We start from the raw sequence: 12,749 nt of genomic DNA, 5'->3' as shown, positions 1-12,749 counted from the left end.
AATGCTGACAATTTTCGGGATCCACTTGCAACATTTTCAGTTGTGATGAAGTTACTATTCTTCTTTGCCATCTTATTGCAACAAAGACATTATTTATAAGCACAAAAGAAAATTACAAACAAACCAAACTATAGATAAGCGGCATAGAGACATGGAAAAGAAAAACCAAAAGACAAGACAATTAATATGTGCATTCTTTGCTCTGTCTAGTAGAGCAAGCAACATAGAAAACTATTCCAGTCAGCTTTGGTACTAGTGAACCAGGCAGCTTTGGTACTAGTGAACCTGCAGGCTGCAGCTATCTAGTTTTCTTTGTATATATCTTATGTATGCTCAACCGATTTCAAGGCAATAAATTTTTTTCTCATTATTTGACAATTTCTTGATGCTTCGTATTATTGTTCAAATCAAATGGCGATTGTATGGGGTTTAGAGGAAGGAATGAAAAACAGAAAACACAATGACTAGGAAAAGGGTGATGATAAATTAAAAAAATATATGAATAATGAAATGGTTTCTTGATATACAACTTGGCTAGGTGGCTTGCAGTTTGCCAACTTGGTTAGTAAGTCGTCCTATAAGTCAAATATATGAGGGTGCATGTGATGTTATTGTTGACCTTTCTACACATACCAATAAGGCTTCAAACCTATCTTCCTTCTCAAATGCAAGTTTTATGTAAAAGAACATGAAACTAATGAAATAAACAGCTGCTTGCACATGAGATCTGCACTGGACTAGGTGGAGGAAGTTTATTTTGAGCAATCTGATTTCGAATCTTATGGGACTTGGTGCTAGACAGCAAAATAAATGGGTTCACTAAATCCCTAAATTCCTTTGTTCCTAAATCCCAACATTAGAAAGAAATAATAAAAAGAAAAAGTATACTAGAATTGAAGAACCTAAAAAGAAGAAGTTATGGCCAAGATAACAACAGAAAATTCCAATTAAAAAATACAGCTTCATGCTTTGGAGGTTGACCCTATTTGCCTCGAAATCTATTTTCCTATTTCCAAGTAGAAAAATCCAAGTAAAAAAAATCCAAGAATTTATGACCTCCTCTAAATCTATTTGCTTATTTCCCTTTTCTATATCAATTCAACCAGTTTATATGAACTTGACCCTATCAGAAAGGGCCCTAACAAAAGCAATCTAGGTATGAATTGAATATTTGGTTTAGGTGGTCAAGAAGGCAGAAGAATTAAATACTTATAAGCATATATGATATGATAATTCATAAAGAAAGAAAAAAAGTCGCCCACTACGTACGATAACTCCTACTCTCACACACACTGTAGTCATATCATCAGTACAAGAGTACGACTAGAGAGAGAGATAGAAGAGTATCATCAGGAAAGGGTCCTAAAACCCAAATGGAAAAATGCCATTCTCATGCCAATACGTAATATAGAAAACCAACAACAGCTACAATTGAAAGCTAAAATCCTAGAAATCAAAGAGAAAGAGGGAACAACAAAATTGAAAAGAAATAAACATAATATGTGGCTCTTACCTGAGTCTTGTAGCTTAGCAATACGATTCAATTGATCCAACCAGAAAAAATCATAGGCAGTATGTGGAAGAGAAGGAGATGAGTGATCTCTGTGAAGAGATGGCATGAAGAAGAAGCAAGATAATTAAAACCCTAAAAATTAAAGAGAAAAAAGGAAGAATGAAATTGAGAAGAAATAAACACAATATGCCTCTTACTTGAGTCTTCTGGCTTCTTAAGAGTGCACTTCAATTGATCAAACAAGAGAAAAGAATGGAGGAAGAATGGAAGAGAAAGAAAAGAGTGCTCAGCGGCTTGGGATAGAGAAGACGGGCAAAGAAGAGGAGAGCGTGAAATCATATTGGGGTAGTTTTGGAATTTTTTAATTTTCATTAAACCCAGCGCTTCCATAAATCTGATTACCGCATAATCAGAAATTGAAAGTAGCTCATTACCTGCTTTCATTTATTGCTTTCTCCCACAAATTTTTTTAATAATAAGTGATTTTATCTTAGGTTACCAAACGGGCTGGGCTTCCCAAAAATTTAAAAAAATCACTTATCACCACAAATAAGCAATGCCAAACGGGTATTTATTCTTCGCTTCATTACATTTCACCTTCAATCTTCATCTCCACCCACTCCACATCATTTGGTCGCTCACATAAAGCCTTGACCCAGAGGTATTGAAAGAACCTAGGCCGTGAGGAGGTTCCTTGCTTGGCCTAACAATCATTTGATTAAAGTCAGATCTCGGACATAACACATCTATCTACTCATATTCCATTCAAGCCCAAATTTGGGGCTTGGTGGTGACACGCCGCGCACTCAAACAAGAAGAAGGACCAAACGTTCCTTCCATCGGCTGCCCCGGCCGAAAAGAGTTTAACATAATTTGGCACTCCCTGTGGGACTCACTACATGAGCGACCGAAAGGAATGACAACATTCCTATCAGCCGATGAACTACAACGGCTATGATTCTTATGGCTCGAATTACCAATCCATTGGCCAACATGGTGACCACAACCACTATGACCAATACAATTTTACCCATCAAGGTGGGTCTAACAACCAATATGACTCAAGTAGTCAAATTGGTGGCCAATATGGTTGGTACAATTATATTGCCAAATACGATCTTATGAACCAAAATGGCTTTGGTTGCCAAACTAATCAAGTGGCGTGGGGGCAGTACACTTACCTAGATGGTCAAAATAATTCGGCCAATATTTATGATCAGCTTAGTTATGGCTCCCACCAAATGAATCATCCTAATGCGTATGATGGCCAAAATGTTCTTAACATAAGTGAGATGCCATACGTTGACCGCACTGATGAAGAACATCAAAGTTTGATAAAAGAAACATCTAAAGTCAATGATGTATTTATGGAGATGGCATATAGGTTTTATGTTTACAACGAACTTTTGATCCAACGTTTGCATGAAATTTCCCCACGACTTGCGATTGGAGAGCAAGCTCTTAGCCAACAAGCCGGGGGGCAAACTCTCAATCCCAACCTTGATTCTTAGTCACAAGAGGAAAATTCTCATGTGGTTTCAATTCGGCCACCTGTTCCACCTACTCCTCTAGAGGAAAGTGAGGTTGATATGGAATATGAGAGTGAGAAAGAGATAGGTGAGACGACCTTAGAATCGAATGTTCAAGTCGACATTCCTATTGGGAACTTGACATTGGTTGAGGAAAAATTGTCAACCGAAGGGGATGAGTCCCAAAAGGTGGTCACCAATGAAAATTGCAATATGGTCCAACCCAAGGCAACCATCCTAGGATGTAATGGCCTACATTCTAGTGAAAAAAAAGGTTGGAGCATGACCCAAGATGCAGTAATGATAGACATGATTGTAGGAGAAAAGCTCGACATTGTGAGACCACAATTACAAATGGTCAAGTTTATCGAGCCACCAGCCAAAGACCGAGATTGGCATACCAAGTGGACTTGGGGGCTATGAAGGGTCGGCCAAAGTGATAGCCAGAAGTCATCCGAGTTGTACTAGTCATCCTAGTACTTCAACCCATGGCCAACGAAATGGCAAGATCCGATTCGAGAATAAGAAGGGCTCCAAGAATGATTTCGTTGGGCAGCATATCAACCAATTCGTCGGGCTCGGGGTGGAATAATCAGGCTAGTCTTGCCCGGGAGTGGGACCCACAAAGATGGGCTGGCCCGAAGGCCGTTTGCCCAAGCTCGAGCTCGAGGGAGGATGACATCAGCGTGCGTCATCGCGAAGTTTCAAATTTTTATCATTGGCGCGTACAATGCACGCGCCAATGGTAAAAAATTTGAACTCGTGTCGTTGACGTTAGCCCTGCGCAATCTCCAACGGGTAGAATACACATGTCAAGGCCAGGGTGCTCAGATATGCTTCTCCTCCTCCAATCCAACGACTAGCATTTTTTTGGCAATAAAATTATGAAAAAAAAATTGAATTTAAAAAAAAAAACCAAAAACTTCTGAATTTTTTTTTCTATAAATACCTATCAATACCATTCACTTTCAACACCAATCCTCATACATTTTCTTCTACTTATACTATTATTCACTCTTTACTCAACATTTTCCTCTTTTTCAAATTGTATTTTTATTTCTTATCTTTATGGCTTCTTCTATCAAAAGTAGAGGGGCGTGGAGCACCATGTCTTTCAGCTCGTCTACGGCTTCTCTCATTTGTTTCTCGCTCTTGCCTATCCAAGCATCTTCTCAAATCTTCCATTGAGAATGGAGTATGAATTCTAAACTCTGAAAAATGAAAATATAAAAATATGTGGTGTGAGAGGTATGAGCTGAGCCTCTGGTTTTATAGAAAATTTTGGCCAGATAGAGATGCCACGTGGCTTGATTTGATAGGATGAAAATTTTATCTTAAATTTGAAATTTGAAATTTATCTGAAATTTGAAATTTATTCGAAATTTGAACCCAAAAATCTTATCTAGAAATTTTATCCGATTATGAATAGTCTTGACACGTAGAAACCCGAAAATCTTATCCAAAAATATTATCTAAATTAATTATTGAGGTAAAAAAATTTGTGAAAAAAATAAAGAAAAGAATAGTAATTGTCCTTTACCATGACAACGGATGGAACGAAATGGCTTTTGTAGAGGCAACCACTATTCACGTGAATAGTGGCTACTACTCCTGTGACAATGATAGGCAAATGGGTGGAGTTGCTTTTAGAAAGGTGAAAATTACCCAATTTTTAAAGAATTCTTTTATTATTTCTTTCACACATCTAGGCATCTCACTTGCCATGTCACCAAGGGCAAAATAAGAAAAGGAAAGAACAAAAAATAACCAAATTGATTAAAAAATATTAAAACACAAAAAGGAGTGTAAGTGGAGAAAATGAGAGTGGAGAAATCAACTCTTTTTTTATTTCCTAACAACCAATTTTACTAGATTAGTATTAAAATCTATTAAAAAATAGAATTAAAAATTTTAAAAAATAAAAAATAAGAAAAACCCTTCCCCTGCGCCTCTCCCTCCTTCCTTTTCCTTCCGCCTCCCACTCCCTCTCAGATATCTCTCTGCTCTCTTTCCCCTCTCTATCCCTCTCTCTCCGCACTCTATCTCTCCCTTTCTGAAAGCTTTAGTAGGTATCTGGGTAAGCCTTTGTTTTTGTTGGTAATTAAAACTTGCAGTACCTATAATTCTCAGTTTCTTTCTTCGTATCGTGAGTAAAATTTCTGAGCTTACTTTTGTTTCTTTCAATCTTGTATTGTTCATGACAAATCCTAATTTCAAGGTGTAGAGATGTTCTTTTCTTTCTCTTTAGGGAAACTAAGAGGCCATTTTGACTTCATATGACACCCATTAGAGATAAGTGGAGATATATCCTGCTTAGGAGCTCGAAAGGCTATAAATTTATAACAGCTTTGAAGAGTTGTTCATCATTTTGGTTTCTAAGAAACTAAAATAAAAATTAACCCAAGAGTCGTATCAGGCTCAGTTGAGTGGATCCTCATGTTTTTAAAAAGGTCATGGATGATGAGCAAATGCAAAACATTCAACTTCAAAACTTGAATCTTTTGATTATCAGTTATATTATCCTAATCTGCCCAGTTTATTGTTTTACGTGTTTTCTTTGCTTAGCAACTATATATGGTGATGGTGGAGTTTGAGTGTTTAGCTCTTTTGCTTACATTGCTTCACCAACTATGCTTATGAGTTCCTATTGCTTTTTCCAGGACCTTGGGTGATGGCTGCAGTCCTACTAGGGATGCCAGGACCATGGGCCAATGATTATCGTGAACAATCTGATCATTATACAACAAAAATTGGTGGACTACCTGTGAGAAACTGCACGCAATGTCATGTTTTGTTGGAGGATATGCTGATTGAGTTTTTGTTATTTTATTTTTGTTTTTATATCCCTTTTTACTTTCTTTGTGACAGGACTGGCCTCTTCCTGAGACATCCGTGACACCTGATCTGCTTGAGTGCAGTGCATGTGGAAGTAAACTAAGTCTTGTTGCTCAGGTTTAATTTTCTTCTAGAAACTAATAAATTTACAATTTCTTGTGAACATATTTGAAATGAACGGCCATGATTCTTATTTTTATTTTTCCAGGTTTATGCCCCAATTTCAAGTAAAAACTTAAAGATTGAAGAGCGTGTTCTTTTTGTTTTTGGTTGTCTAATGCCAAAATGTGGGAGCACACCTCTTAGGTCTTTATAAACGTTCTGTTTTGATATTACAAAGCTGCAATAAGTATTATTGCTGTTGCAAACATTTTAAACTTATATACCTAAGATTATATATCATGACATGCAGCTGGCGAGCTCTTCGTGTTCAAAAATTACACAATAAGGAGGAACCAAATGCCGCTTCTCAGGAGGTGGTCCCTTCAACTTCATCAGTATCAGCTTTAAACACCAGCTGGTGGGAGGATTGGGATGATGAAGATGTAGATCTGGAGGAGTTGGGTAAAGCACTTAATGCCGCTGCGAGCTTGGCTTCTCATGCCAAGAAACCACATAGGAAGGATAATCGTAAGACTTCTACAATGCACTCACCTTCAAGTCAGTTGGAAAAAGTGGTAGACGTTAACAAACCTGGTATGGATAGAAGAATAAACCTCAGCTTATCTTCCCTTTACTTAGTTTCGTAGTTTTTATTAATAGTGTGTGTTTCTTTGGCCACCATTTCATGACCCTCATTTCTCTGTGGGTAAAAGATGTCACTTCATGGTTCCAATAAGTTCAAACTCTTCTTGGTTGTTCAATGTAAAAGGTGACATGGGAAAATTTGCACAAAGTGGAGAGAATAGGATTGGCTACAAATATAAAGATGTGGAAGAATGAAACTCATCAGTTAATGAATATGAGATTGAGAATGGCTTGAATTCTTGTTTTGGTTTGAAAGAAAAAGTTAGAAAGAAAAAAAAATAAATTAGCATATCAAGAAATCATGATTTGTTTCCGTTGTTGTATGGAACAGAACTGTTAAAATTATTTTTTCATAGAAAATTCTGCTTAGTTTGAAAAACCTTGTTTATGTGTGTGTACAACATGATTTACTTATTTGCGTGTTTTTGTGTTTGTTACATAATTTTCTCTTCTCTTTTTCTTTTTTCATTTGTGTGTTGGGGGCATGGGGGCGAGCAGTTCTTCAGGGAGTTACCAACTTTTTCGTGACAGTTTTTGGGTAAAAGTGCTGACTTGGCATTTGAAGGTTGTAGTTGGTTTTTCTGACCTATAACTTGTTTGATGTGCTTGTGCAGTGGTGCCTTGTTTTTATATATACACTCAAGAAGAGCCATCCTCAAAGAATCTTACTTCTTTATGTTCAAAATACTCATCACTTTCCATTGCAAAAGAAGGAAATAATGACAAGGATCATGTACAAGATGAAACTTGGGCAGAGGAAGCATATGAATATGATAAAGCTTTGACTGCTGACAGGACATACCTTAAGTTCAAGAAACGGTTGGATGCATATCCAGAACAATGTTTCAGGTACTGAATCAATGGAACTTAGAATTTTGTGGTAGATGGAACTAGAATGTAAGTAAGGAATTACAATTGCAGCAGGAACTTGTTATCATTACTAGTTAAAAATTGTAGAGATTCCTATTATGCATTTGGTGGTCAATAATATCAATTGTGAGGTCCAGTATGATTCACGTGGGTTAATTTGCAGATCAACACACATGTCCTATTTATTATTTATTTATTTTTATTCCGGGGGAAGGGCCAAATTAGGACAACATCGTGTGTGGTTAGATCCCAAAAGTATGGTTCATATCTTAGGTCCAGTTTGTGACACTTACACCTCTTGTGGTTTGCCAAAGTTAACTTAAGATGCATTAAGTTAACTGCATATATAGGACGACTATTTTACCGTAATATTTTCAGATTGCCCTCTCTCTGATTAGGACCTTAAGGATGAACTGTATTTTAGGATCTAAGCATATGAGGTGTCTTTTCTTTTGGAGCTAACCAGTGAGGAATTTCTTATTGACTACCCTTTAGTTTACCCAAATGCTATTTTGTGTCAATTTCCATGTGATAAAACTTGATTTTCACTTGTTACTTGCAGCTGCAGGTGATTATAACTTTTTTTGTTTTGTTTTGAAAAGATAATACTTTTTCAGCTTATATTTGATCTTAAATTGGAAACTGGGCACAAAATTGTGGGAAGCTTGTCTTAGGCTTTGGTACATTTATCTTCCATAGGTCTTTCGAAATTGGGCTAAGGATTATCATTGTTAGAATTGGTGAATAAAATAAAAAATCTATTGTTTAGCTTCCCATTTGCCTTTCTCATCTCTTATCATATCTTCTGTACTTAGATATTCATATGGCGGAAAGCCACTCCTGGCTTCATCAGCTGAAGGAGACCCTGGGAAATGCAGGCTGTGTGGTGGATCAAGGCAGTATGAAATGCAGCTAATGCCTCCGGTATTATACTTTGTACAAGAAGCAGCTGATGATTGTCAGAGACCATCATTGGAGAACTGGAATTGGATGACACTTATGGTATATACTTGTTCCAAGGTAAGTCAACTCTTTGCTAGTTGGTCTGAATATTTGAGGATTTTAGTTTATTCCTCCCCATGTTCTTCAGTAGGGGGTGGGCGACCCCTTCAGTTTTATACAGAAACAATTTAATGTAAAGTCTGTCCTTTTGCAGAGCTGTTCTCAACATGATGAAGGAAAGTCCAGGAAGGGGAACTGGCTTGTGACAGAGGAAGCTGTTGTGGTGCAAGTAGAGAAATCTTTTCATGGGTTAGCCGAACGTGGCTATTTGTCATAATCGGTGCAGTTTCTTCTAGGAAAGAAGGAAAGAACAGTACATTCTATATGCCAGTGAACATTGTAGCTCTTCAAAGTTAGTATACATATAACAGGGCGTAAGAGGCTTTGTTTCCTGGTTATTGATGGTGGTTTCTCTGTAGAATTGACAGAGTACGAGTTCTGGTTGTTGTGGTAATGTTTGAAGAATTTTTAAATTGTATCACCAGTTATGCTGAAAGGAAAAATCATTGTCCATCGGAAAGGAGGTCTTGAGACTGTTGTGTTGTATATGGTTTGTTGGGGAACAGTTAACCTTTGCCGTTTGAGTGTATGATGCATCTACGGGGTTTAGATTGATTTTTATTGTCACATTTTTTGTGCTGAGAGAATACCTCCTATTACAATCTTGGTTAGTCAGCCCATACCACCGTTTCGGTTACAAATACAATTCATCTGTTGCAACTTGCAATTCGTTTGGTGGGATGGATTATATAGCTGAATAAGTTTAAAATGAAGTAGGGGGAATGAGGAGTTTAAAGTGAGGAGGCTATTTGAGGAGGCCAATTCCACTATCAACAAATGTAAAGAAATCACGAGACTTAAACATTTTAAATGTTTCGATGATTGGATTGAGCTCCTCAAATAGCATCCTCACTTTAAACTCCTTAACCAATGGGATTGAATCTTACTTTATAATCCAATCCAAAAGCACACAGATGTTTAAAACACAACTTGGACAGAGCGGAGGCTTAAGCTAAACTGGCTGGCAAAGATAGCTTAAAATTCTTATCAGGTAAGTTCCCAGAAAACTTTTTTTGGCTTGTCGCAGAGGTGATTTTGAGACATGAACAGAGCAAATTGTTCATACCAGATACAGCAGGAAATGCCCGTGACTGCAATTGTTTCTTTTACCAAACTAAATTATATATCTATGATTCTAATATTATTGACCAGAAACCAAAGAGAATACTAAAGATTGCAGATACAATAGTTGTATTCGATTAGATTATTTGTATGAAGAATTGGTTTTTTTTTCTTCCCCTTTTTCCTGATGAATTGGATTATACTAATCAATTAACCAAATACAAAAACCATATTCACATCACTCAAGCCATGGCATTGGGCTGGCTTTAAGATCAAATACAATGGAACAAATTACTAATGGGCACAATCATCATCCGTAAATACAAGTCAGAATATTCAACTACATTGATGTCTGCATTCCAAACTCTTTGCTACGTTTAAGATCTAAATATTATTACAACATAAAGCATTATTCGTACTGATAGGGAGCAGAAGCAACAGACACTACTCAAATTTCTTGATTAGCGCCAGGTCATTCAACATTTTGTCAATTGCATCATCGTCATGAACACGTCCTTTGGCCTGCATAAGAGAGGCTCCGTCAAATATATATATATATATATATATATATATATATTAATTAGGGTCAAATGAATCAAATCAACCTTAGGCAGGATTTACAGACTCAAGAAGGAAATGAAAAGCCCTTATTTCTATACTCAAATAAGGTTTGTTTATTTGGCATGAACTTGTATCAAACTTTCTCCCCCCCACTTAGAATGGGAACTAAGTGAGGAACCTGAATCTTGAATGTTACATGTTCAAGAATCTTTGTTGCCCATCATCTGATTGTATCCCTTATAGTAGCCTTTTTTTTTTCGTCTGGTAAACTTAACTAAACTTGTTATAGTAATTATCTGTTTTTTTCCCTGAGAACCTGCCATCATCCTCTTAATTTTCAAAAAAATTACGTGTTTACATTATTAGGAGCCTTCCATTTACCATAGTGTAACAACAGGAAAATAGGACACACTTTGTAATTAACCATCTCCTCATATCAATCTTTCACTAACATAAAAATGTACCATGTTTGCAAAATAAGCACCTAAATATATGTTTACCCAGACAAATCATAAGCACCTATATATATGCATATGTTGACAAATCATAAGCACCATAACAAAAAGTGGGCACAAGATACCTTTATAGATGGTACCATAGCAATAGCTTCCTCAACAGTTTCAGGGCAGAGATTGCCAAGAACACAAAGCTGCACAACAGAGAAAAATCCAGCATTAAGAAGATTGTTGTGGAAAAAATGAAAAGAAAATTTTCATCCTAGAGTTTATTGTGCATGTTGGGCAATTACCTCAAACTCAGTCAGTTGATATCTGCTCAGAATTCTGAATCCCAGTTAAGATCAACCTTTGATGCAGATGGAACATCATTTATTTATTTAAAGTAACTAATAAAAACCAGAGTTTCCTATGGAAGTCACTAGCCCAATTAAGCAGTTGAAAGATTCATGTTTGAATTTGTGGCAAGTAAGAGTTACATATACACATCAACAGATGAACTCAGCTAGATTTCCAATCCACACAGACCTCATAACTGAATGGATAATCTTAGTTAAGTAATAAATGCTTCGTCTTTATCCCATTGTTGACTATATTTTTACAATCCTTAACAAACGATTGAACTCCTTAAACTGCTGTAGTTTAACTTGCTTTAAGGCTACACACAACATAACTTGGACAAATAACGAGAACCCATGACTAATACGAGCCATCCAGCTAAATTTGGAGTTGTAGGATTGATAAACATGCCTCCTCTAACGGGCAAATTTGGTTAATTCTCTATTTTATGTGAAAATAATGAAAGATGGGAAGTTGTGCATATGTATGAATGTAGTAGACATGTAGCACAATCATGAACAACATAGAACATAATTTCCCATCTTCACAATTTGAAGGATACTCTCTAACTTGTTTGACAGCATCAGGATTTTTATAACGGCTAAAGCGCTTCACATACTGCAGCGACTTCTCAAATACTCTGAGGAAGTAATATGAAAAAGAAAGGGAAAATAATCAATTATTCTTATCAAACTTGTTTAAGAGAAAACAGTTCAAGGCCAGACAAAGTCAATTTAAATCTCCTTTTTGCCAGACAATCTACATAATCATAAGCTGGGTTTGCAGGTGAAAGGTTGAAATTCATAAATCAAGGCACAACCCCTATCTTAGAAATTACAATAGATAAAAATGAAAGAAAAACTCACTGAGAAACTTGGTTTCTGGGGTCATCAGACATCTGCTGAAGCTGGTCGTACTTATGTTCAAGAATCAACGCAACTTCGCAGTTCATTAAGCACTTGGCTTTCAAAAACTCTGCCCACCACACAAGAAAACAAATAAATACTAACAATATATTTATATATGTAGGTAGAGAGAGAGGGAGAGAGAGGTACCGTCTCCGATTTTGAGCTCGGCGGCATTTTCTTCTTCTTCTCCAGACATGTTGCAGAGCAAGCAGAAGGTACCGAAAATCTAGCTAGAGAGAGAGAGAGCGAGAAATTGAAGTATTTGAAACCCACTTTTCGAGTAAGCAGGAATTCAATTCGGAATCAGACTTGCCGATTTATAAATATTCTAGAAAGGGATTGGGAAAGTTGAAGTTCGGTGCGGGTTTCCGAAAAAAGAAAAAAAAGAAAAAGGAAAATTGAATGGGCATAACAAACATTTGTCCATTTACTAATTCCTAATCGGATGAAGAGGAATGGAATTGAGGAGTTAGAATCTGAATTTTTATTGAAGCTGTTTACTAAACTATTAGAATCAGAGTAAGAATGATATTGGTTCCTTACAAGTTATTTACTAACTTCTCCTGAATCGGAATTGAAACCTGTTTGTTTACTAAAATGCCCTAAATTATTTTGTGAGCAAATTTTTATTGGGTTAAAGTAGATAGCGAATTTGGAATTTAAAGATTATGTGAGGATATAACAAGTAAAAAAGATGAATTACTAATAGTTAGTTCTCCAACAATTATAATACCACCTCCCATCCAAGAGTTTAATTCTTCCAAAATCAGGTGTTAAATTCCTAATTTTGTGTGGACTCCACTTGCATTTTCGTTCTTTTATGTGAAGTAAACACATGAGTAATACATAATTCAATGCATATGGACCA

The 12,749-nt window shown here is 36.4% G+C and overlaps 2 protein-coding genes across 3 annotated transcripts; one reads left to right on the top strand and one right to left on the bottom strand.

Annotated features, from left to right (window-relative positions):
* Positions 1–4,984: 4,984 nt before the first annotated feature.
* Positions 4,985–9,123, top strand: LOC103344352 (uncharacterized). 2 transcript variants are annotated; one of them, XM_089043412.1, is made up of 8 exons: positions 4,985–5,119; positions 5,703–5,806; positions 5,911–5,994; positions 6,086–6,183; positions 6,290–6,573; positions 7,239–7,473; positions 8,310–8,514; positions 8,651–9,123. In XM_089043412.1, exons 2-8 carry the CDS (start codon positions 5,714–5,716, stop codon positions 8,771–8,773), a joined length of 1,122 nt encoding a protein of 373 aa, XP_088899538.1. In that variant the 5' UTR covers positions 4,985–5,119; positions 5,703–5,713; the 3' UTR covers positions 8,774–9,123. The 2 variants fall into 2 exon arrangements, with proteins under 2 accessions (XP_088899538.1, XP_088899540.1); XM_089043414.1 differs by having other exon boundaries at positions 5,003–5,111.
* A 760-nt stretch (positions 9,124–9,883) lies between these two features.
* LOC148920835 (DNA-directed RNA polymerase II subunit 4) lies at positions 9,884–12,200 on the bottom strand. Its single transcript, XM_089043419.1, has 6 exons — positions 12,029–12,200; positions 11,840–11,948; positions 11,536–11,613; positions 10,928–10,961; positions 10,760–10,828; positions 9,884–10,140 (listed from the first exon to the last, which is right to left on the bottom strand). Exons 1-6 carry the CDS (start codon positions 12,075–12,077, stop codon positions 10,063–10,065), a joined length of 417 nt encoding a protein of 138 aa, XP_088899545.1. The 5' UTR covers positions 12,078–12,200; the 3' UTR covers positions 9,884–10,062.
* Between the last annotated feature and the right edge of the window lie 549 nt (positions 12,201–12,749).

This window comes from Prunus mume, linkage group LG1 (assembly GCF_029339155.1).
Source record: "Prunus mume cultivar Tortuosa linkage group LG1, ASM2933915v1, whole genome shotgun sequence".
NCBI classification, from domain to species: domain Eukaryota; kingdom Viridiplantae; phylum Streptophyta; class Magnoliopsida; order Rosales; family Rosaceae; genus Prunus; species Prunus mume.
The sequence above is the reverse complement of the archived record's forward strand: the minus strand, read 5'-3'. Positions and strand labels throughout refer to the sequence as shown.

Bases quoted from the DNA above. Each gene is read 5' to 3' on its own strand.
- LOC103344352 (XM_089043412.1), top strand. From the start codon at position 5,714: ATGGCTGCAGTCCTACTAGGGATGCCAGGACCATGGGCCAATGATTAT. The intron at 5,807-5,910 runs GTGAGAAACTGC...TCTTTGTGACAG, and splicing joins CAAAAATTGGTGGACTACCT to GACTGGCCTCTTCCTGAGAC. The intron at 6,574-7,238 runs GTATGGATAGAA...GTGCTTGTGCAG, and splicing joins GGTAGACGTTAACAAACCTG to TGGTGCCTTGTTTTTATATA.
- LOC148920835 (XM_089043419.1), bottom strand. From the start codon at position 12,077: ATGTCTGGAGAAGAAGAAGAAAATGCCGCCGAGCTCAAAATCGGAGAC. The intron at 10,962-11,535 runs GTATCCTTCAAA...ACTGGGATTCAG, and splicing joins GCTGTCAAACAAGTTAGAGA to AATTCTGAGCAGATATCAAC. The intron at 10,829-10,927 runs GTAATTGCCCAA...TCTGTTGTGCAG, and splicing joins ATCAACTGACTGAGTTTGAG to CTTTGTGTTCTTGGCAATCT.